General features: G+C 38.8%; 1 protein-coding gene across 10 annotated transcripts in view; it reads left to right on the forward strand.

The window, feature by feature from the left end:
* The window catches only part of Tfdp2 (transcription factor Dp-2), a 129,428-nt gene that overhangs the window by 57,063 nt on the left and 46,264 nt on the right, over nt 1–26,101 (forward strand). For 7 of the 10 annotated variants that reach the window (XM_031346172.1, XM_031346168.1, XM_031346162.1 and 4 more), the window contains one exon: nt 21,893–21,996. In XM_031346172.1, the coding sequence (XP_031202032.1) occupies nt 21,994–21,996 (3 nt within the window). In that variant the 5' untranslated portion in view covers nt 21,893–21,993. Of the gene's footprint in view, nt 1–7,742; nt 7,926–8,239; nt 8,324–21,892; nt 21,997–26,101 lie in introns of those variants that run through there. The other 3 variants (XM_031346163.1, XM_031346170.1, XM_031346167.1) reach the window with 3 other exon arrangements.

Below are 26,101 nucleotides of genomic sequence, written 5' to 3' on the forward strand. Positions count from 1 at the left end.
GGTTTGGTTTTCGAGACAGAGTTTCTCTGTGTAGCCATGGCTGTCCTGGAACTCACTCTGTAGACCATGCTGGCCTCTAACTCAGAAATCTGTCTGCCTCTGCCTCCCAAGTGCTGGGATTAAAGACATGCACCACCATCGCCCTGCTGCTATTTTGGCATGTAAATATCTAATGATTTCAGTATTATATAATGAGAATACTACACGTTATCATATGACACTGCTGGGGGCAGTGAGATGAGGGAGGTGGAAAAGGAAAAAGGAAGAAAGAACAAGCCTGCCTTGAGTAGTGACTTCTGCCTGATTTCTAGAGCTTGGGAGTATAAGGCAAGAGGATCAATCACCTCAAAGGCCAAGCTAGTTACAGAGTGAGACCCTGTCTTATAAAGCAAACAGATGTCAGGGCAGGGCAGCAGAGGCAGGTGGATCTCTGTGAGTTCAAGGTAAGCCTACATATGGTCTACATAGCAAGTTACAGAACAGCCAGGACTACACAGAAAGACTCTGTCTCAAACAAACAAACAAAAAGATTTCCAGAAGAAATTTTCATGAACCAAACTAAAGAATCTGAGATGGAATATCAAGGACCAGGTATTTAAGGAAGTGGGCTCTTTGTGTTTAACTGCTTGCAGCTAGTTGCTCCTTGTGTTGCAGAGTCTTTTCTATAGCTCTTTTCTTTCTCCTCCTTGTCTCTCTAATTACCTTAGTAACCTTAGTTCTCTACACACATAGTGTATTCCCATATGGAAAGAGACGACCGGGTGGTGGCCTTTAATCCCAGCACTTGGGAGGCAGAGGCAGGTGGATTTCTGAGTTCGAGGCCAGCCTGGTCTACAGAGTGAGTTCCAGGACAGCCAAGGCTACGCAGAGAAACTCTGTCTTGAAAAAAACAAAAACAAGAGATGTATTTAGGTCACAGTTTTGGAGGCCACAATTGCAAAATCAACTCTGGCCTTTTGGTAAGTCCTTCTAGCTGCAATAATAGTATACCAGATGGTAAAATGACATGGAAGAGAGGAGGGGGGAAGGAAGGGCGGAGGGGAGAGAGAGAAGGAGAAAGAAAGAGAGAGAAAATGAATGGATGAATGAATGAATGTGAACTCAGGGCAAGATAAGAAGGAAGGGAGCTGGGGAGATCAAGTGCCATCTTTTTATAATAGTCTGTTCACACAGGAATGAAGGACCTAGCCATTCTTTGAGGCCAGCATTGATGAGATTTGAGCCTATAAGTCATCTCTGAAAGTTTTCATCCTTTACATATTGTTACTTCTTCATAGTGCTATGCTGGTAACCATCCTTCAGCACATGATCATTTAGGGGACACACACACACACACACACACACATGCATACAAACAGGAGTAAAATAAAGGTGCTTAGGAGATGCTTAAGACATAGGTGTGGATGTATGCTTTTCAAGGGCAAATTTTCCCTAAGTGTCTGTATAGTAGTCATCCTATACCATTTTGGTGGCTTCAAAAGTTTTGAAACATTGAAATGTTGCTGAAGAGCTTAAATGAGTTGATAGAGTAATTCCTGATGTGCATTGGATAAGATTCCAGTTGATAAAGTAAGACCATGGGTCAGAGTATTATGCAAGAAGTTAAGATGGTTTAGTGGAGCTGGCATGTCCTACATACAGCATACAGCTGAGGATCACTGTGAATCGGGCTCAACCTAAGGAAAACATACCTAAAACATGATGAGATTTTTTTCTTTTTCTTTTTTTTAAGATTTATTTATTTCAGGTATATGAGTACATACTATAGCTGTACAGATAGTTGTGAGCCTTCAGCTGGTTGTTGGGAATTGACTTTTAGGACCTCTGCTTACTCTCGTCAACCCTACTTACTCAGTCAACCATGCTCGCTCCCATTGGCCCCACTCACTCCAGCCCAAAAGATTTATTTATTATTATAAATAAGTACACCATAGCTGTCTTCAGATGCACCAGAAGAGGGTGTCAGAACTCATTACAGGTAGTTGTGAGCCACCATATGGATGCTGGGATTTGAACTCAGGACTTTTGGAAGAGCAGTTGGTGCTCTTACCTGCTGAGCCATCTCACTAGCCCGAGATTTTCATTTGTTTTATTTCGGTTTTGAGTCCTAGCATATCTCAAGCTCACCTGGAAACTCATTGAGTAGCTGAAGATGACTTTGAACTTCCCATTCTCATGCTTCTTAATTTTGCAGTTAAATGGTTAGCCGTGTTTGTGAGTATAAATGAAAGTTGATAATTTTGTTGGTGAGTTTCCAGAATTCTGATTAAGAAGAAGGTAAGATCATATTATATACTTAGGCCTTAAATATGGTCCCAAAACTATTTTAACTATTCTTATTTGAAAATATTCATATATTAAAGGAATATTGTCTTTATATGACCATCTTCACAGGAAATGTTAATTGTGTTGGTATTATTTCTTTTTAATTATTTTAACTGAACTGTGTGCGTGTGTGTAGTATGTATACTTGTCTGGAGAAACGAGGAGGAGGAGGAGGAGATGGTCCTTCTTCTTCTCCTCCTCCTCCTCCTTTTCCTTCTCCTCCTCTTATTTCTCCTCTTCTTCTTCTTCCTTCTCATCTTCTTCCTCCTCCTCCTCTTTCTCTTCTTCCTCCTCCTCTTTCTCCATGGATCAGTCTCCCATGTTCCTTGCACCATGTGGTAGCTGGGAAACAAACCCAAGTTCTCTGCAAGAGCAGTCAGTGTGTTTTTAAACCACTAAGCCATCTCTTCAGGTTCAGAGAAAGTGAACTTTAAGTTTAAATTTTAACATACTCAAATATTCAGGTTGATTTGGAACTTAACTTTATAGCCAAAGTAAGCCTTGGACTCATGGCAGTCTGCCTACCTCATCTCCTGAGTGCTAGGATTACAGCTGTGAACTACCATGTTCATGTGTAAGGAAAGAATAACTTTCTTCTTCATGTTGTTTTGTTTTGAGTCAGGACTTTATGCAGCCCAGCTTGGCCTCAAGCACATGATGCAGCCTAAGATGATCTTGAACTCCCAGTCTTCCTGCCTCACCTCCCAGTGCTGGGATTACAGTGTTTGCTACCATGTCTAGCTAAGAGAATCTTCTTTCTTTGCTGAATATTGATGTTTTTAACAATGTTAAAAGAATAGAAGGATGTGCTGAATTGAGATGGACGAGAAGTGAAATATTGAGAGTTAAGTGGAAATTTTGAGATATATAGTGCTGACCAATAAACAGTTGTGAATTAAAGTTTAGAGAGGAATGGAAACGCCCTGGATGATCATTAAGGATTTTAGTCGTCATCTATGTGGACGTGAGAGATGCCCTATACAACACAAGTGCACATTTTTAAGAAAACAGCGTTGTATTACCACTCTGACACATATCTGAAGTAAGTCAAAGAGAAGAAAAGTTTGTTTTGGTTCATTTTGAAGGTTTTAGTTTATAACTGATAAACCTAGATTGCTTTGGACCTGTAGTGGTGCATTACATCACAGCAGAAGCTCATTCACCTCACAGTTGGGAACCCAACCTTCATGGTTTAGCATTTCCAAAACCCATTTAAAGGTGTGTCTTGTTAGGCCCTTATCTAAAACTTAATTTTACCTCCCAACAGCATTACTGGCTGACCAAGACTCTTATGGTGGTTGTTGTGGTGGTGGTTGTTGTTCTTGTTGCTGTTGTTGTTGTTAACGTTTTGTCTAAGCTCTGCTCCACAGTCACCTGGCAACAGCCAGGTGTGCCTGACTCACTATAAAAGGGACTGCTTGCTCCCTCCACTCTCTCTTGCACCTGCCTTCTTATTCCTGCTCTGTCCTCTTGCTCCTTCCCCCCCTTTCCCCATTCCCTTCCTCTCTCTCTCCACATGCTCATGGCTGGCCTCTACTTCTCTACTCAGCTTCTCCGATCTCTCTCTCTGCCTTTCTCTGCCTCTACTACCCTCTTAACTCCCTTCCCATGCCCTGAATAAACTCTATTCCAGTCATGTGGCTGGTCCCTCAGGGGGAAAGGATGCCTCAGCATGGGCCCGCCAAGGCACCCCACCTCCCTATATCTGACTACACATTCACCAAACATAGCCCCTCTCTCTTTATCCTTTTATAAACACAGAGATCCACCTACTTCTGCCTCCCAAGTGGGCATGTGCTACTATGCCTAGCTAGGACCAAAGCTTTTAACTTTGTGCCTTTGAGGGAATGTGTAGATCTAGACTCTAGCAAAAGTCAAGACCTTGGAAGATGCCCTCACTAAACACAGGACATGGAGCAAACAAAGGTTTGGTCTTATACGGGTTAAGATTAGACATTTTATTTAATAAATGGAAAGTACAAGTTCAAGCTTACTAATTGCCACTCTTAATGTGGCCAACTAGCAATCATTGTACTGTATCATTTCTACCTATAAATTCACAAGTCTGACATTAAATGTGAATATTTAGTCATGTTGCTATCAATATACAAACCTAGAAGAGAGAATGTTTAGTTCCATCTGGTGTTTTCCAGTCAATAGCTGTAATTAATGATGCATAAATAGATTTAATTTTTTTTGTGTGTGTAGCTGTTTTGGCTGCACATATGTCTGTGTACCATGTATATACAACACCCACCCACAGAGGCCAGAAGAGAGCATCATATTCCATGGGACTAGAGTTAGAGATAGTTGTGACCCACCATATGGGTTCTGGAAACCAAATCTCAGTCCTCTGGGAAAGCAGTCAGAACCTTAACCATGTAACCAATTCTCTAACCTCAAATAGAGTTTATATATAAAAGATTAAGAAGAAATAATTGATGCGGATGCTTTAAAGCTTTTAAAAATACAGTGTATGTATGTGCACGCATATATATGGATTCTATATAATTTTTATCTTTTATCCAAAAAATTTGAAATCTAACTTGCCATATAAAATTAGTTAATGGAATCAAACAATTAATTAATTAATTAATTTGTTGCTTTTGAGACAGGGTTATTACTCTGTGTAGCCCTGGCTTTCCTGGAACTCACTCTGTAGACCAGGCTGGCCTTAAACTTGGTGATCCTTCTGCTTCTGCCTCCTGAGTGTTAGGATTAAAGGCTTGCACCACTATTGCTTCACAAGTTTTTTTTTTAATGAATTTAATGTGCATTGATGTTTTTGCCTACATGTATCTCTGTGTGAGGTCACCATATCTCCTGGAACTGGAGTTACCGACAGTTGTGAGCTGCCATGTGGGTGCTGGGACTTGAATCCAGGTCTTCTAGGAGAGCAGTGGTGTCCTTAACTGCTAAGCCATCTTTCCAGCCCCATCAGTGAATTTTTAAAAAATTATTTATTTGTATGTGTATGTACCCATGGAGGGCAGAAGGAGGGTGTCTGATCTCTTAGAGATGGAGTTACATGCACTTGTGGGCTGCCCAATATGAATGCTGGAAACTGAACTTGGAAACCAATCTTGGGTTCTTCGAAAGTGCAGCAAGTGCTCCTATCACTGAGTCACCTCAGCCCCAGTTCGTTGAATTTTTTTTAATTAGATATTTTCTTTATTTACAATATCTCCTTTCCAAGGTTCCCCTCCAAATAAAAAATAAAAGATAAAAACCAATCCCCTGTTCCCTCCCCGTGATCACCATCCCATCCCCTCCTGCTTACTGGCCCTGGCATTCCCCTACACTGGGGCATAGAACCTTCATAGGGCCAAGGTCCTCACCTCCCATTGATGACCAACTTGGCCATCCTCTGCTACACACATGCTACTGGAGCCATGAGTCCCACCACGTGTACTTTTTGGTTGATGGTTTAGTCCCTGGGAGCTCTGAGGGTACTAGTTAGTTCATATTGTTGTTTGTCCTAAGGGGCTGCAAACCCTTCAGCTCTTTGGGTCCTTTCTCTAGCTCCTTCATTGGGGACCCTGTGCTCAGTCCAATGGATGGCTGTGAGTCTCTACTTCTGTATTAGTGGGGTACTGTCAGAGCCTCTCAGGAGACAGCTATATCAGGCTCCTGTCATCCAGCACTTGTTGGCATCCACAATAGTGTCTAGATTTGATGATTGAATATGGGAAGGATTCCCAGGTGGAGCAGTCTCTGAATTGTCCTTCCTTTAGTCTTTGCTCCATAGTTAGTCTCTACAACTCCCTCCCATGGGTATTTTGTTCCCCCTTTTAAGAAGGAACAAAGTTTTTATCCACACTTTGGTCTTCCTTCTTGAGTTTCTTATGGTTTGTGGTTTGTACTTTGTATGCATTCTCTGATAAGTGGGTATTAGCCTAGAAGATCAGAATACACAAAGTTCATTGAATTTTAATAGATTGCCCAAGTAGAGTAAATAGACTCACCACTGGTACTTTAAGATAGAAGAATGAAAAGATTTGGGGTTCTATAGGTTGTTATTTTCAAATTTTTAAACCATGTTTACAAAGCAAGTTGATTCATACCCTATATTATATCATTGTTGGCACATGTCTGTGTGTTTTTTAGTGTAACATGTGTTAGCAAAAGACAAGTTCTGCCAGGCAGTGGTGGCGCATGCCTTTAATCCCAGCACTTGGGAGGCAGAGGCAGACAGATTTCTGAGTTCGAGGCCAGCCTGGCCTACAGAGTGAGTTCCAGGACAGCCAGGGCTACACAGAGAAAAAACAACAACAACAACAACAACAAAAAACCCAAACAAACAAAAACAAAAAAACAAAACTTGACAAGTTCGAATAAGAAGAATTGTCTAGTCTCTTCAGTCAGTATTGACTGGAATGTCAGACAGGTAGTATTTAAGATGCTGAGGATACAGTACTAAAAGCAAAGCACAAAATTCTTGCCTTCTTGGAGCTATTGTCAAGCAGTACATTCACAAATGTATTTGGTGGCTGAGTCCTATCATTGCAACACTTAGGAGGCTGTGATAGGATTTCTGCATGTTGTAGTGCAGCCTGGGCTACAAAAAAGGAGCCTGTCCCAAGCAATATACAAGGTAAATTATATTTGAACTTTAGTCACTGTGCAGCTCTGGGTAGAGAGAAGCAAGCAGGGAAGCAAGAAAACCTTCTTTTTAGAGGGGAATTTTTCCAGTGTAGGTGATGCGTACATGATAGACAGACAGACAGACAGACACCTGAGTCATGTTGAATAGTGGATCTCACAGGACAAGCTAGGAATCCAGTGGAGACAGGGGTTTTAGTTGTGACTTTTGAATGTTTTCACTACTACTGTATGCCCAGGCCCTAGAATAGCACTTGGCTTATGACCAATATTCAGTAAATACATGTTGATGAAATGGTTTGTTTTAAATTTACATACTCACAGATACCTGCTTTAGTTTTTTTTTTTTTTTTTTTTTTTTTTACATCTTGGCAGTTGGAAATTTTATTTTTACTGCCTTATTTGTAATATTATTGCAGTAAAAGTATATTAATATTAGTAGCTAATTTTATAGTTATCTGACATTGCAAACAGTGGACTTGGAAATGAACTTTAAGAGGTCATCTTTTGTTAAATTTCCTGTGTTGGAAAATTGAGTAAGATGATTAGGTATGTAACTTTAATTAATCATTTAAAAAATAGGTCAACATAATTGCTCTCCTGAGAAAATGGAGAAAGGTACTTAACCCTAGATGTAAAAGGACTAACCCAAAAAGTTTAAGACTAACTGTGGGAAAGTGGGAGGGCAAACAGAGCACAGCTAAGCTGCTCTTTGTTGATATCAGAAACGAGCCTGTCATTCACTTTGGCGTTGAAGCATGGCCTATCTCAGGGGGCAGGACGAGGACTCTTTTCCCTCCCACAAGGGCTGGGCACTTTCAACAAGCTCAGAAAGCTCTGAGCAGTTTTTCAGGGGTTTCTCCTCCCCTTTTACTGGGAAATTCATGGTGCATTTGCTCTGCTTTCAAAATGCGGTAAGGTCTTCTGCTTTGTGACTGACTGCCTTGGAGCCAGCAGATAGTCGGACATGTACAATTCGAATTATGCAGGTCTTGTGAGTAAGTTAATTTTATTTCTAAACTACTTAAAATTCAAATGGTGTTTAGAAAAATGATGGCTTGGATTTAGGCATTTATCACTTTTTACCTTTAAGCTTTTTTTAAATTTTAAACAGCCTTTGTAATTTAGAAAGAAAGTCAAGCTCCATACAGAAAAGCTCCTTTCTTAGCACCTGTGTTTTGAGGTTTTTTGGATGTGTCTTTCTTTCTTGGGCAGCAGCACACATCTTGACCGATTTTCTTGAGCATCTTTTTAGTTTTATTGAGAAGTATTTTAAGTTGAGCTTGTCTGAGCTCGATTGCTTACGTCTGACACAGTCTCAAGTTTCCAGTGAATGGTAACAAAGACTGTAGAGTGTTGTTGGTACTGCAGTGAGAGGCATGCTTCCTTAGACCAGGTAAGAGAGACCAGTTTGTTTCTCACAGCCTCGTGAGTTTTTACTGTGTTTTTATTTGTTAAGCAGCTGCCAGGCTAAATAGAAAAGTAACCAGGAACATGCTGATTTCAAGACGTCCTTGTTGCTTACAGATAGAAAACTACAGAGCATGGGGGTAGGGTTGGGGGAGGGGTAGTTATCCTAGTTTATCCTCAGCTATTTATATAAATTAATTACAATGCAGAGATAATTCTGGAATTCAGTTTTTTCAATTTAGGAGTTAAAGAAGCAGTTGAAGACATCAGTCATTTTAAAGGTACTTCATAGTTATTCCTCGTGGAAGCAATTCTAGTGGTAGTTTTTACTTTCATTTTTTCCCAGTAAATAAAATAAGGTTTCCCCTTATTAAATATTTTCCCATTTATGAAAACTTTTAAATTGTCAACAATAAAGTATGTTTCCTCAGAATCTTTAGAAATCAACCTGACACACGAAAAAAATTCAGCCTTTGTAGTTATTTCGTTCCTTTTTTCCCTAGTACAATTTTCTTCAAAGTATTTGTGCTTTGAAAATGTCAGCTGTATTCTAATGAAGCTCCGGCATTGTTTGCTCAGAAAGGAGCCGGTGCATTCCACTGCTTGATGGTTTATTATGAGGCGCCGTGTGAGAGGGGGTGGCACCATTTGGTGTCTGCCTCTTGGGGTGGTGACTGCCATTATGTTAGCTTTGGATTGGCAAAGAAAATATAGCATGCAAGAAGCTATACAGAATCTGGATACTGTGAAGAAAATCCTATTCCTAAACAATTCTTAGTGAGCCACAAATGTGTAACAGCTTGAATGAGTTGATCATTTCAAGTATACCCCTTGAAGTCTATATTATAGTTAAAATTTATATTCTGTGAAGCACATATCTTGTTTTTTAAAAAATCATTCCTTTTGCTTTAATAAGGAAATAAATGTTTTTGTTAGATATAATATTTTAATGGATATAACAATATTTTAAGTAAAGAAGTTTAAGGAACTCAGTGTGGGTAGGGAGGGGGAGTTGGAGAAGGGCAGAGAGCCTTTCTTTCCGTTAGGAAAGCCCTGATGAAGAAAAAGAAGCAACAGATGTTTCTTCTGTTACAATTGAAGTTGTTTCATTCAAAATTCAACAGTAGCTGAAATGAGGAGAGAGGGGTCATAAATCCGACCTAAATGGTGAATAAATAAAACAGCCGTTTATCATTTATTTAAAATTCATCCTTTATTATCAGGATTTGAGAATCAACATAACAAAAATGAGTATAAGTTTTTGTTAAAGAAGCTTTTAAAAAGAAATCTTAAAAGTTGTGTAATGAAAACAGGAGAAAGTTTTAGTGCCTTTAAGTTATAGGAAATAGAACATTATATTAGATTTAACTCTTAAAACCCAGAGTCAAATAAAATATATAGAAAATGCTTAGTTGCAGAAGTTTGTAATTTCACAAAGGCTTCAAATGGAGTAGGAAACACCAGTTGTCCATGTTGATAGGCCATTTTTACAGGAAACGTGAGACTGATGCCGAAGATTTTCTGGATGAAAAATATGGGAGAAATGTTTTGATAATTGAAGGGATATGTTGCAGTTTGTCTATGAAAAAAATCATAAGCTTAGGTTGGTTGCTCATGGAAAAAAGGGTGATGTTTATTTGCTGGAAAGAGAAGGAAGGAAGATAATATGAACATAATGAAAGCAATCATATTTAAAAAGTTTTTTATTCATCAGATTCAATATGAATAAAGTAAAAACCTTTCCTTTTATAAGTAACACAAAAGGGAAGTCTGTTTTTATATAATTTGCACTTATACATATTAAAGCTATTCTTTGGGGTGGGGGGAGCTATATGGTTGTATAGTAGCTTAGTCTCTTAGAACTTTTGAGGGGGGGTAGGGGAAGTGGGGGTGCAGGCACAAGGTTGCACTATGTAGCTCTGACTGGGTTGGAACTCAGATCTACTTCCCTCTGCCCCACTCATACTGGTTTTAAAGGTGTAAGCCACCATGCTGGGCCTGGCCTAGAACTGTTGATCCTCCTGCTTCCGTCCCCAAGAGTGCTAAGATAATAGAAATAGGCCACCACTCCCATCTAACTTTATGTGTTTTTTAGCCTTGGTAATGTGAGTGACTGAACCTAGACACAATGCTGCCATTGATCTGTATCCTCTCAGCCTTTATACTTTTCTTAAAATCTTTAATGGGCTGGAGAGATGGCTCAGTAGTTAAGAGCACTGACTTCTCTTCCAGAGGTCCTGAGTTCAAGTCCCAGCAACCACATGGTGGCTCACCACCATCTGTAATGAGATCCAATGCCCTCTTTAGGTGTGTCCGAAGACAGCTACAGTATACTCAACATACATAAAATAAATAATTCTTTTTAAAAAACGTTTACTATTATTAATGGAATGGACCAAAAATGCCATAGAATGACTCCATGTAGAGTCAGCTCTCTTTCCCCAACTTTACATGGTTCCTGGATCCTGGGATCATCAGCCTTGAGGAAAAAACACTTTACCCACTGAGCTTTGCATATCTTGGGCCTCTTTATACTTTTCTTAAAGTTAACCTTTTTGTTTGTTTGTTTGGTTTGGGTTGGATTTTAGTTTTTGATTTTTTTTGAGACAGGGTTTCTATATAACCCTGGCTGTTCTGAAACTTATTGTATAGGCCAGACTGGCCTTGAACTCACAGAGATTTACCTGCCTCTGCTTCTTGAGTGCTGGGATTAAAGTGTACATCACCACATCAGACAAAGTTGACTTTTGAAAACTGGTGCTAAAGCATCAGATCTTTTTTAAAAATTTTATATATAAGTGTTTTGCCCAAATATATTTCTGTTCACCACTTGGCATTCCTGATGCTTGTGGAGACCAGAAGAGGGCATCAGATCCCCTGAACTCTGGAAGAGCAGATAGTGTGCCTAACTGCTAAGCCACGTCTCCAGCGCCAGCACCAGGTGTTTTACGTTAAGCATTTGTTATTTCCCATATTTTACTCTGTAAAGTTAGTGGTAATATTTAGTTGCCAAAGAATCTTTAGCTACACTTTGAATTTTGTGCATTGGTCAAATATTATGTAGTTTCTAAATATTTAACTAGCCTAATATTAAAATTTTTCTTGTTTTTAGCTAGGATCTGTAGGTTTCCTTGAAGGTATTCTTCAAATAAGGATGACAGACTTTAGAGACTTTGAAGTTTATCAGCTGATTGCTCTAATTAAGATTAAGATAAAATTCTAAAGTTGATCTACATACTCTTTAAAGGAATAACAACAGCAATCTTGATCAAAGAATATAAATTTCAGAGGAACAGACAACCTTTAAAAAAAAGTGTTTGGCCTCATGTAGAATATGTAACTGTAATAGCACTTTTCACTTACTTATACTTAAGGAAACTATATTTTAAGGAAAGTATACATTAAGTATATTTAAGTATACTTAAATACTTACACACACACCCCCGCCCCACCCCAAGACAGGGTTTCTCTGTATAGCCCTTGCTGTCCTGGAACTCACTCTGTAGACCAGGCTGGCCTTGAATTCAGAAATCCGCCTGCCTCTGCCTCCCAAGTGCTGGGATTAAAGGCATGAGCCACCACTGCCTGGCTACTTAAATACTTTTTTATTTACTTATGAGATAGGCTCTTTTGAAGTTGAGGCGGGCCTCAAACACTGTATCTAACTAAGTCTAACCTTGAACACCTCCATGCAGGAATCAGTGTCAATTTTGTAATGTAGACAGGATACCATGTTATACAATAGGAAAGCAGCAGCAGCAGTACAGAAATCATTGGAGTTTTAACATTTCAAATTAAGTCTACCAAATAGGAAGTAGAAAGCAAATCAGCTGAATTATCTTAAGATGAACACCTGGTATCTTTATAGGAGTAAATTATGCAGTTACAGTGTGTTCAACATATAATGTATGTGTATGTATATATGATGTGTATACATGCCACTATATGGTGTACAGAGAACCCTGTGGACTCGTTCTCTTTTTCTACCTTCATGTGTGTTCCTAGAACTGAACTCAACTTGTCAAGCTTGTGTGGCAAATGTTTTTGTATGCTAAGCCATCTTGCTGGCCTATATTTATTTTTATTGTATTTATACTATATAGGATTATATATATATATATATATGTATACATATATATATATATATACACACACACCCACACCCACACACCCACTGAGCTTTGTGTATATATATGTGTGTGTGTGTGTGTGGGTGGGTGTATATCTAACTCTACATCTATATCTTTATATGCCCTATATCTATATAATTGTACATACAGGGTATATTTACATATACCCTACATAAATACCAGTTTCTATTACACTATAGAGTTATATCTTTTCATTTACTTATAAGACAGGCTCTTTTGTAGTTGAGGCTGGCCACAAACTATATAGTTAAGTACAACCTTAAACATTTAATACTAACTGCTTCCTTCTTAGGCTTGAGATTACAGGCCACTACTCTCAGTTTTATATGGTCTGGATGTGGAACCCAGAACTTCATGCTTGCTAAACAAGCACTGTACAGAAGTTTGTTTATTGAGACAAGGTCTTCTTCCATAACCCAGGCTGACTTTGACTCACTATGTAGCCCCAAAATAATTTCTTTATACACATATATACACATATATTCCTTAATTCATATTCATTCATATTCTCTTCCATCTCTATCTATATATCTAGTAGTCTAGATTGGCCTCAGACTTACTATATAGTTGAAGATGGCCTTGAACTTCTGATCCTCATGTCTTCATCCTCCAGATGCTGGGGTAGAAATTGAGCTCTACCACATTCAGTTTGTAAACAGAAGTCTTTACTTTTTTGAGGCAAGGTCTCAATTTATAGCCTTGCCTGGACACACACACACACACACACACACACACACTTCAGGCTGGCTTCTGACTTGCAACCGTCCTCCTGTTTTAGCCTCCAGAGTACTGGGATTGGGATATAGGCATATGTCATCATACCTTAGTTTCCAATAAGCTCTACCACAATTAGTATACTGTTCAAAGCATGTGATGATAGAAGACTTTAGGAATAAGATGTGCTGGTGGATTTGTCTTCATTGTAAACTCTTCATCATAATACTAATATCTTAGAGAAGTCAGGTTTACCTATTTATTAGTTCTCAAGTCAGTATCCGCAGAGAACAACTGATGTAGTTATTCTCACTGTCTTACATAGGCATATACAACTTGGAATAATTGATGACTACTTATGAATTTTCATTGGTTGGGTAGGGGTAACAGGGAAAATTTGCATGCTGTTTATATTTCTTATTCAAAGAAACCTTTTACATTATTGTTTAGGAATACATGAATGCTATATTTCAGGTAACTTTTTTTAAAAGATATTATTTATTTATTAATTATAAGTAGTACACTGTAGCTGTACTTCAGATGTGCCAGAAGAGGGAGTCAGATCTCATTATGGGTGGTTGTGAGCCACCGTGTGGTTACTGGGATGTGAACTTAGGACCTTTGGAAGAGCAGTCAGTGCTCTTACCTGCTGAGCCATCTCATCAGCCCCTCAGGTAATTTTTTTAATGTATCCGTGGATACTGTGTGTGTGTGTGTGTGTGTGTGTGCCCGCATGTGTACACGCGCACGCGTATAATCATGTTACATAGTTCATGCTGGCCTTTAAAGTTCTTATAGTCCTTCTGCCTCAGTTCTCCAAGCGTTGGGATTATAGATATTTGCTGCTATGCTGGCGAGGATCCAGGAGTTCATTGTACAGTAACATTGTTTTCTACCACATTTTAGACAACAGATTTTTAAGTGAATTTTTAGGTGACAGTTCTTAACATGGAATAACAACACAAGACTTTGATTTTGGTAAATTATTCATTTGTGGTAAAAATCTGGCAGAATGATGCTACAAAACCCACTGACTTGGAATACTTTCTGTGTGCTAGGAAGAGGAGAATTTTTTTTCTTAGTATTTTCTTAGTATATATTAATTATACATAATGGATTTCTTTATAACATCTTTACACATGTACATAATGTATCTTGATCCTAATTATCCCCCACCCCCAACTTGCCTTTGTATCTCCATTGCTGCTTCTAATCTCTTTCCTCTTCTCAACTTGCCTGCCTTCTACTCACCCACCTCAATTTTGTCTGTATGACCCAATGAGTTTCATTAGGGTTTCCACAGAAACATAAGTGAGAGTTTGTTTAGAGGAAACAGGTGCACCTTACAAAGTGGTTGTGTCACTGGAAAAAAAATTTTGTTCTATTATCAACCATTAAGTGTGTATAAATCTTCAGGGAAAGATGAGAGAGATAGAACTTTTTAAAAGATTTTATGTATATGGGTGCTTTGTCTGCACACCAGAAGAGGGAATTAGATCCCATTTTAGGTGGTTGTGAGTGCCTTGTGGGTGCTAGGAATTGAACTAAGGATCTCTGGAAAAGTAGCCAGTGCTTTTAACACTGAGCCATCTCTCCAGCCCCAGAGAGAATTTTTAATGAAAGTATACAACTGAGTTAGGCCTGAAACTTGCTATACCCTCAAGGGTGGTCTCAAACTCATTATCCTACCTCAGTCTTCTAACTACTAGGGTTATAGATGTGTTATGGAAGTGTGACAGCTTGCCCAGAATATCATTTAATACAGATAGTGTGTTTGCTCCCCCCTAATATGTTAAATTGAATCTACAGCCTTATATATCTAGTCAAACACTCTGATCATTGAGATACATTCTTTTTGACTTAAAAAAAAAAAAGGTTTAGAGCCAGGCAGTGGTGGCACATGCCTTTAATCCCAGCACTTGGGAGGCAGAGGCAGGAGGATCTCTGAGTTCGAGGACAGCCAGGTCTACAGAGTGAGTTCCAGGACAGCCAGGGCTGTACAGAGAAACCCTGTCTCAAAAAAAAAAAGGTTTTGTTTGTTTAAACTGGATGTGGTGGTGCATATCTTTAATCCCAGTACTTAGTAGGCAGAAGCAGGTGGATCTCTGTTGAGTTCAAGGCTAGCCTGGTCTCCATACAAAGTTCCAGGGCTATATAATAGAGAAACCCTGTCTCAAACAAAACAGAACAGTATTTTTAAACATTTATTTGTCTTGTATGTTTCTATATGTACATAAGCATACTATGCACATGTGTGGAGGTCAAAGAAAAATGTGTTTCCCAGGGATCAAAATCAGTTCGGCAGGCGTGGTAGCCGGTGTTTCAATCCATCGAACCATCTTGCTGGCCTCTTACTTTTTGAGGAAAGATCTCAGTAAGTGCTTAGGCAGACCTGGAAATGTCAGTGCTTTGAACTCGGCTTGACTAGTAGCTGGGATTTCAGGCCTTTTCACAAGGCCTAGATATGAGTAAGATTTTAGTACACAGTAAATTTTGTTGATGTTGATATATAACCATAAGATTTCTTGCTTTTTGTAGTTTCTAAAAATATAGGACTGACAGAAAGGCTCTGTGGGTAAAGATGTTTCCTACCAAGCCTGATGAGTTTTGCTCTCTAGAACCCATGTACATAAAGAACTGTTAATACGGGAAGCTTTGGTAATCTCCTTGTAGTGTGGATCTCCTAGTCAAGTGAGAACACAGATAACACATAGAGGTTTAAGTGACCTACTTAGGACGTTATGGATCATAGTGATCCTTTTTTATTTTCTAAGGGAAAGAATTGTCTGTGACTCCTAATTCGTGGATGATTTTTGTTCTGTTTGAACTTATGTCCTAAATTATAAAATCCTTAGATCCTAACTTTTAAATTTAAGATCCATTTCTAATTATTCTAATTTATAAATAGAAAATCTCTTACTTGAGTGTAAATTAAAAAGTATTCATTTGTAAAAAAAAAGAAAAAAAAGTTTGTTAATACAATCTGGATGCCATCTGAGAGAAATTCATAAGCTTCATGAGATTAATTTCCAATTAAGTTTTGAGTATTTTTTTATTTTATTTATTTATTTATTTATTTTGGTGTTTTTTAGAGACAGAGTTACTCTGTGTATCCCTGGCTGTCATGGAACTCACTCTGTAGACCAGGCTGGCCTCGAACTCAGAAATCCACCTACCTCTGCCTCCCAAGTGCTGGGATTAAAGGCATGCGCCACCACTGCCCGGCAGTTTTGAGTATTTTTACAGCCAAAAGTTCTGATTCTGTGGTCACACCCAGCCACCTCCATCTCCTACAGCCACTCAGTGGCTGTTTGTCTGAGATAAAACGTGCTGCTTTCTGCTCATTCTCTTCGCTGGGCCTATGAACAAGGCTTACTTGCCATCTGGCCATGCATCAGTGACAGTGACAGAATGTTAAAGATGGGATGAGCATTGAGACACTAGAACATGTACAAAGTGATTGTAGAAATGAATTGCTAAGCACTTTCTCTTTTATAAAGGTAAATTCATTGTGGTAGAAATAACTATTATTTTCTTAACTTGATACACGGCAGTTCTTCCCAATCAGTTGAAGCACTTTTAAAACCATGAATTTCTACTTAGCTTTTGACTCGGTGTCCAGTGGGTCCCTGAAATGCATTTTGAATGAGAACTCATGTCACCTCTCCCCATGCAGTGCATAGTGAAACCAGACACATAGGTAAGGACACTTATAATGGACTAGGTGAGCCAGGTTGCTTGAGGATTTATAGTAAATGTATCAAATTATTTGCCAGAAAACAATATATCAAAATATGTTTTAATAAAGCTGCATGTGCATGGAGGAGACATGAGAAAATTAAGAATTAAGTGGTTTTGGTTTTTTTGTTTGTTTGTTTGTTTGTTTTTAGTTTTTCGAGACAGGGTTTCTCTGCATAGCCCTAGTTGTCCTGGAACTCACTTTGTAGATAGACCAAGCTGGCCTCAAACTCAGAAATCCGCCTGCCTCTGCCTCCCAAGTTGCTGGGATTAAAGGCCTGCGCCATCACCTCCCGGCCCAGAATTAAGTGTTTTTAAGACTGAATAAGATAATAGAAAAAGAATAAAATCGTGTTTTGACTAAATATAAAGAATGGAGTGAAGAAAGAGCTAGAGCAGACTGGTAAGCGAGGCAAGTGTTTGGAGGTGAATGATTTCACCATGTTAAAGAGAGGACTAGATGTGTGTCTTGTACTTCTTAATAAGCCTTTGTATATGAACTAATGGTTTATAAGAATACCATGCAATTGGAAATGTAGCTTGTTAAGATAGGTAGACTATGACTGTGTGTGTGCCTGTACCCCATCCCTGTCTGTGTCTCCATCCATCTGTTGACCCACATATAATGGATACTTCAGATTAGAAAACAAAAGTAAATCAGTATTACTTTGACCTCCTTCATTTTAATATTAAAAAATGTAAGAGAAAAGGTTTATAAAGTTGACTACTTCCAAAGCAATATGTGGAGAATTAAATATAAAACAGGACCTGTCAGGTACGGTGGATCATCCTGTAATCCCAGTGCATGGGAAGCTGAGGCAGAGTTACTGGGCAAAGGCAAGGCAGGTCTCTAAAAGGAAAGGACAAGACAGACCTTCTGGCTCACACCTTGTAATCCCATTACTTATGGGGCAGAGTGAGGCCGCAGAGTTGCTAGGAGGCCAGCCTGAGCTATCTAGTTTCAAGACAGACTAAACTACAAAATGAGATCCTGTCTCAGAGAAAAACAACACACAGCAAAAACTATCGAATTGGAAAAAACATTTGCTGCAAACATAACAAAATAATCTTTTCTTTTAATTTTTTGGTTTTTCGTGACAGGGTTTCTCTGTATAGACCTAGCTGTCCTGGAACTCACTCTGTAGACCAGGCTGGCTTCGAACTCAGAAATCCGCCTGCCTTTACCTCCCAAGTGCTGGGATTAAAGGCGTGCGCCACCACCGCCCGGCAACAAAATAATCTTATTCCTTCATTATTTGAAGAGATCCTACAATAAGTGACTAACAACTAGTAGAAAGACAGGAGTAATTCTTAGGAAAAACAGTTACATAGTTTTTATTTTGTTGGTTGGTTTGAGGTTCCCATGTAGCTGAGGATGGCCGAGATTACAGTGCACTTTTACACACACACACACACACACACACACACACACACACACACACACACACTGTGGTGTAAATGTAGAAGTTAGGACTTCTAAAAAATCTGTTCTTTCTTTCTACCATTTTGTTGGGGTCTACCTGGCAGTATGTGCTTTTATTTGCTAGGCTGACTTGCTAGTTCATCCTTTGTATTATCTTAGAGTAAGTGAGTGAGTTATTTATTTATTTATTTATTTATTTATTTGTTTGTTTATTTATAGACAAAAATCTCACTTTGTAGCCCATTTTGACCTGAAATTAACTATGTAGCAAATACTGGAGTTGAAATTATTTCAACTCCAGTGCTGAGATTATAAGCCTTAGCCTCTATGCTCAGCCTCCTCTGTAGTCTTCCTTCTTTGTTGCTGCTGTAAATAATAGGTTATTTCTACTTAAAATAATGTGTATGTATACATATCTGTGTGGCACATGTAGACCAGAAGACATCCATTTCTCTGAAGAATTATTTGAACATATAGACATGTTACAGATCACATTGCTGTGTGAACGATGAAGCAAGTACTACTGCCTTAGCCTCTGAAAAGACGCTTGAAGTGGTGAGAATAGGCATGGAAGATGTTTGGGGGGCAGAAATTTGAAAGTAAAAGGGGACATTTACAGGTAACAAGAAGGAAGGAGAGCTGCAGATGATATAGGGCTTTATATATCCTTAGAAGGACTTAAGCCATTTTTTTTTCTGTTTCAAATGTCATTTTATTGCAAGGTGGTATAACTAATTACAAGTTTAAACTATAACTTGATAATTTTAGTCAGGCAGCAAGTTGCTACAAATTGCTTATTCAAATGTGATCACTACACAACTCTGGCCTTACTGGCCAATAGGGTTAAGCCACTAACCATTTAGTGGCTTGTTCATTTCTTAGGAAAGGTACACTGTAATTTTAATAGACAGCAATACAAGAAGAGTTCTTCACACAGACCAGTTCTCACTTAAGTTAACTCTCTCTGGCTGTCGCTGTTGAGGTAGATACATTCACATGACTGGCTGAGCTTGAACCTCTGCAAGTAGCTTTAGATCTTCAGTGCACTTGGCAATGGTCTCCTTCTCCTGCTCTGCAGAAATGCTCTGCACCACATGCTTCTCCACCAGTCTGTCATATGCTCTTGCTCCTTACGATACATCATGACCTGTACAGAAATATGGTAATCCAGGCGATTCTTTTACCTCCTTATATGCTCTATGTAGCTGTGCCTGATAAGTGACCTCCACAGCCAAGGTAATGTTATTCCCCTGAACATAGTCTGCTTTCTTATACAGCCTAGCTCTACCCATAGGCTGGTTCCATTAGCATTTGTAATTAATTAAGAAAAATGCTCTAGAGACTTGCTTATAGGCCAGTCTTATGGAAGCAAGTTGAGATTCCTGTTCTCAGATAACTGTAATTGTGTCAAGTTGACAAACTTACCAGGACTTGGATCTAAATTCAGCAATTTAATCCAGAGGAACATCAGACTCTTCAGGGTATTTAAAGGCATGAAGTTGAGGTCAGTTTATCCAATAAGGAAAGGTTGATAAGTGAGGTTGGAGAACTGAAGCCTAGGGCTTCAGAACAGTTCAGAGAGGAAAGCCAGCCATTAACAACTGGAATAGCCAGTTGGCTAGAAGACTAAGAGCCTTGAGCCAGGTGCCAAATGAGAAACTGTTTCACAGGATGTAGTAAAATCATGTAAAATGCTACTGAGAGCTTAACTTGAGTTAAGACGTAAGACTTGGGGGCTAGAGAAATGGCTCAGGGATTACAAACAATCTTCTTCCTGAGGTCCTGAGTTCAATTCCCAGCAACCACATGGTGGCTCACAACCATCTGTAATGGGATCTGATGCCCTCTTCTGGTGTGTCTGAAGACAAGTACAGTGTACTCATATACATAAAATAAATAAAATCTTTAAAAAAAAAAAGACGTAAGACTTGATCGTGGATTCGGCAACATGGAGATATTGATAAGAGCTATTTAAGTGAAATTTTAGAGAAGAAAATGGTAAGGGGTTCAAGAGAATCAGCAATGGAGGAAGTAGACACTGTAAATGCCCATAGATTTTGAGAGTAGTTTTATTGTGGAGGTCAACAGGTACGGATTGGTAGCTGTAGCTGTTAGCATTAAGTGTCAGAAAGTACCTTTGTGGGTCCTGGCCAATGTGTACTACACAGATCATACCACGCAACAGATCTAATGCAAGAGGGTTATTGTGGGGGAGGAAGGGACAAAGGGGACATAAGAGAGAGACATAAGAGAATGGGGGGCACATGATGTCAACAGGGACCTTTTTAAGGTGTGCAAGTTGCATAGGAAAATACGAAACTCATAGGGACAGTGGAAGGAAGTGCACCACTGTACCTGGCTGTGATGGTGATGATGTAAGTTGCTGACACTAAGCCATATTATGCATGATTAAGAAACGTTGGAATTTTTTTGTTTTGTTTTCAAGATAGAAGAAATAATGCATGTTTGTGTGCTCAGATTGATCCAGTAAAGTGAACGATTATTTTAATGCAGGAGATCTTTAAAGGGACTAGAGTAACATAATTTAGACGAGCAAATGAATTAGCTGGCTTAAAACTAAAAGAGCCGGTTGAAGTAATAGGTGAGAAAAAGCTGAGTAAAATGCATGACCTATATTATACTTATTACTAATAAACATGACCTATATATACAAGATTGGGCCTGTCCACATATCATCATGGAGTGGGCGAGGGACTCATGAGTGCACCCCCACCCAAGGGCCTATAGGTTGTAAATGCTTATTGGAGGAGGTAGACATGTGGTCTTCAGTGGCATAACTCTGGTCAGGTCTGTGCTCCTAGCCTCCCACCTCTAATGAAACCCACTGGGCTACGGGTGTGTGTGTGGGGGGGCGGGATGAAATGAAAAGAAAGGGGGTCAGTAGTAGTTGGAGGAAGACAAGCGAGGGTAAGGAAGAGCAGGTGTACATGATCAAATATATGCATATAAGAAAATGTTATAATGAAGTTCATTATGTATAATATATGATAATAAAACCATAAGTTTTTAAGTGGCTAAGTTTAAGAAGCAAGTAACAAACTGCTTCTGGTACACTAGCAGCATCACAAAAAATATTGTAAAACATCTGTTTCATGATGCTGTAACTTTGTTGTTGTTAAGTAGACAAACTATTTTATAAATTTCCTGTTAAATACAAATAAGATTATTTAACAACTGCTTATATTCACTTCAACAAAGAGGTTTGTATGTATTTCAATTAAGACTTTTTGGGTTTTTTTGTTTAGTTTGTTTGGTTTTTTCCAGATAGGGTTTCTCTGTATCCCTGGCTATTCTGGAACTCATTCTATAGACCAGGCTAAACTCAAACTCAGAGACTTATCTGCTTCTGCTTTAATCCCAAGTGCTGGGATTAAAAGTATGCACTACTACCCCAGGTACACTATGTTTCCAAATATAAATTAGCAGAATGAGATAGGACCATTGATGCATAGACAGAAGTCAACTTGATACTGCAGATGACTGACTTCATATTTATCTGTCTTTTCAGGTAACATTTCACTTGTTGCCTTTCCAGTTTCAAGCACCAACTCACCAACAAAGATTTTGCCGAAAACTTTAGGGCCAATAAATGTGAATGTTGGACCCCAAATGGTAAGAAAATTATTAAATTTCAGAATTGACACTTTGCTCAGATAAGACTAATTTATAGATAATTATGCTGAAGATGTTTGATCAAATATTTTATTTAATTTTAGTTATCTCATTTACCATAAATAAAAGTTTTGTTTTTTAGCTCAGTATAATTAAGTATTAATTTATATTAATAAATATTAATGTTTTTGTGTTCTTAATGTTTAATTTTAACATTTTTTAACATTTTATTTTTTATTTTATTTATATTTTTATTAAATATTTTTTTATTTACATTTCAAATGATATCTCCTTTCTTGGTTTCCCCTCTAAACAAAACCCTTGTTCCTGTCCCCCCCTTCCCCTGCTCACCATCCCACCCTCTCCCACTTCCTGGCCCTGGCATTCCCCTATACTGGGGCGTAGAATCTTCACAGGACCAAGGGCCTCTCCTCCCATTGATGACTGACTAGGCCATCCTCTGCTACATATGCTGCTGGAGCCATGAGTCCCACCACGTGTACTCTTTTGTTGATGGTTTAGTCCTTGGGAACTCTGAGGGTACTAGTCAGTTCATATTGTTGTTTGTCCTAAGGGGCTGTAAACCCTTCAGCTTCTTGGGTCCTTTCTCTAGCTCCTTCAATGGGAACCCTGTGCTCAGTCCAATGGATGGCTGTGAACCTCTACTTCTGTATTAGTCGGGTACTGGAAGAGCCTCTCAGGAAGCAGGTTTATCAGGCTCCTGTCAGCCAGCACTTGTTCACATCCACAATAGTGTCTGGGTTTGGTGATTGAATATGAGGACTCCCAGGTCGGGCAGTCTCTGGATTGTCCTTCCTTCAGTCTCTGCTCCATAGTTTGTCTCTGCAACTCCTTCCATGGGTATTTTGTTCCCCCTTTTAAGAAGGATAGAAGTATCCACACTTTGGTCTTCCTCTTTTGAGTTTCTTGTGGTAACCACAATAACATTCTTTCAAAATTAATGAGATTTCTTAAGAATATATATATATTCTTTGTGTGTGTGTATATATATGTATATATATACACATATATGCACACACATGTATATATATATATATATATACACACACATAAAGAATATATATATGACAATTAGTGACATGTCTTGGAAATGCAAACTTGACATTTTTCTATGGTATTAGACAGAAATTTAAATAAAAGAAGATGGAAATCTGATGTGTGTGTGTAAAACATATATATATATATATATATATATATATATATATATATATATATATATATGTTGCATATGAGACTACAGGCCTGAAAATGACCTAAAAAAAAAATCTTTACTTTCTTTACATGAGCAACTTTATTGTCAAATGTCAGTGAAGGAACACAGTGAAAGAGAATCTGAGAATTAAAAGGTCATTGAATATATAATTCAAACATTATGACATTAAAAAAAAACTTGTTCAACCTGTTGAAAGATTTTAACATTTCAACCTGTGGGTTCTGAATGTGTAATATTAAGGGTTTTCTCCCTTTATGAGGTCTTTCTTAAATTTTGTTGTTTAACTAACTTGAAATCTATTATATTCTACTGGTCTTACAACTTTTGTGGAAACCATGTGTGCTCATATAAATTGAGTGTATAATTGAATAGTTGAATTTATACTTGGAGCTATAGATTTCAATTTTTTCATTAATAGGTAAGCTCATGCTTGAACTCACATTTTGGGAGGCAGAGGCAGGAGGATCACCACAAATTCCAGGATAACTGGTCTACTTAGTAAAAACCTGACTGGAGAGAGATGGGGACAGGCAGAGACAGGGAGGGGGACAGGAAGAACCTGAGTGCATGCCTGCAAATAACCAGGGAAGCAACAATGTGCCATTTTACTTCTTAACTCTAAAATACTGGGTGAAAAATAAGTATGCATGTGTTTCTTTAAAGGCATTTTTAATCCTGCTAGAGCTTGAAATATGTGGCCCTCTCAGAAAAACTCGTTTATAATTACAGTTGCATTAGATTACTCTGACCAACCTGGTGTAGTGGTGTATGCCTGTAATCCTAGCACTTGGGAGATAGAGGCAATCAGATCTCTGTAAATTCGTGGCCAGGAACTTACAAAGCAAGTTCCAGAACAGCTAGGACTATTACAAAGAGAAACCATGTCTCCAAAATCAAACCAAACCAAAACAAAATTACTCTGCTCAGGTTTGGTGGTTCTTGCCTATAAGCCCTGCACTCAGGAATCTGAGGCAGGAGCATCTTGGTATATTTGAAGCCAGGAGGACTCTCTCACAAAATGTACTGTAGGGGACTAGAGAGATGGCTCAGTTCTTAAGAGCATTGACTACTGCAGAGGGACTGACTTGATTCCTAGCACCTGTTCCTGAGGCTCACAACTGTCTGTGATAGTCAGGGGATATAACATCCTCTTTTAACATTCTTACTGGTTTCAGGAAGTCTTTAAGGTATTATAAGCATGACATTTCCTTGGGTCAGTTGAAGACTGTTAGTCATCTGCAAATTTCAAGTTAAAGATAAAACACAATTCACTGTAGGTATGTGAAGAATGTGATCTAGCTCTAAACTCCATAGAGACTGAGACTCAAATAAATTGTCCCTATTTGAAAGTAGCTTAGGGAGAGGCCCTTGGCCCTGTGAAGGTTCTATGCCTCAGTGTAGGGGAATGCCAGGGCCAATAAGTGGGAGAGGATAGGGTGGCAAGCATGGGGAGGCAACAGGGGTTTGTTCTTGTTGTTTTTGTTTGTTTGCTTGTTTTTTAGAGGGGAAACTGGGAAAGGAGAAATCATATGACATGTAAATAAAGAAAATATCTAATAAAAAAAGGAAAAAAAAAGAAAGTAGCTCAGGAAAGATCTTCAAACAGTGGTTAAGCATTTGCCCTTCTCTCTCAGTCACTACAGTAGATACAGATAAGACACTTAGCTAAAGTCTATACTTTGAAATGGAATTATGTAAATACTAAAATTCCTTAGTCATTACACGTTTAGCATATAATGCACTGCTAAGGTACAGTGCAGGCATGGTAGTCACTCCTTCAGAAGGTGTAGATGACACCACCTGGGCACCAGTACCCATGTGCCATCCCCACTAGACTACAGAATGCTGATGCCACTTAGATTTCAAAGAACCTTTCAGGGAGCCTCAGGGACTAGGTAGAGAACTACTACTGTGGCCACTGAAGAGAAACCTCATTAGAGTGCTTAGCGGGAGCTATGGGAATGATGCCACCAGCAATAGGGCCACTACCCTTAGCAACCTGAATGTTTCCCTTGGAATTTTAAGGACTTTACTCTGGCTACACCTGAATTTGTGGCTTCCAAACTGAAAAGAATTTTAGGCCTAATCAGTTTATAAAGCAGAATTGGAGCTTTTAGTACAGATACTGTATTTTGATAGAATTTTATGTGAATGGGTATTTTTTTGTGTGTGTATCTGTGCATCATGTGCAAGCAGTACCCATGAAGGTCAGAAGGCATGAAATCTCCAGAAATGATGTTAATATGCTGTGAGTAACCATGGAGGTGCTGGGAATCCACTTGTAGTAGTAAGTGCTCTTAACCACAGAATCTTCTCTCCAGCCCATTAGTAAAGATACTCTGCGATAGGTTTGAGTATCAGGGTTAGGTGGGAGATAGATGCTCCGAATAAAGTAGGGCAGATTGGAGGGTATGTTATAGGTGCTCTGTGAGTAGCAGCTCCTAAATTTGACAGTAGTTAGATGAAGCATTTTTGTGGGATTAGAAATAGTTTATCAATGAGGGGTACCTGATAGTTGATAAGATAAAATCCTAACCCTCAGAAATGCTACTCTTCCAGGGGACCCGAGTTCAGTTCCTAGTATCTTCATGGCAGCACTTAATTATCTATAACTCTAGTTCCAGGAGATCTGGAGTCTTCTTCTGGGCTCCTTGGGCACCCGGAATGAAGTGGTGCAAGCCTTATATGCAAGCAAAATACCTGTATACATTAAATAAGCAAATGAGATAGGATCTCATTGTGTAGCCCTGACTGGTCTAGAGATGTCTAGACCAGGCTCCCCTCAAACTCTCAGAGATTCACCTGGGAGTAAGGCATGTTCCACATACCTGGCTTGTTACTCTGGCTTGTTACTTCTCTCTCTCTCTCTCT

This window comes from Mastomys coucha, unplaced genomic scaffold, assembly GCF_008632895.1.
Source record: "Mastomys coucha isolate ucsf_1 unplaced genomic scaffold, UCSF_Mcou_1 pScaffold23, whole genome shotgun sequence".
Lineage (NCBI taxonomy): Eukaryota > Metazoa > Chordata > Mammalia > Rodentia > Muridae > Mastomys > Mastomys coucha.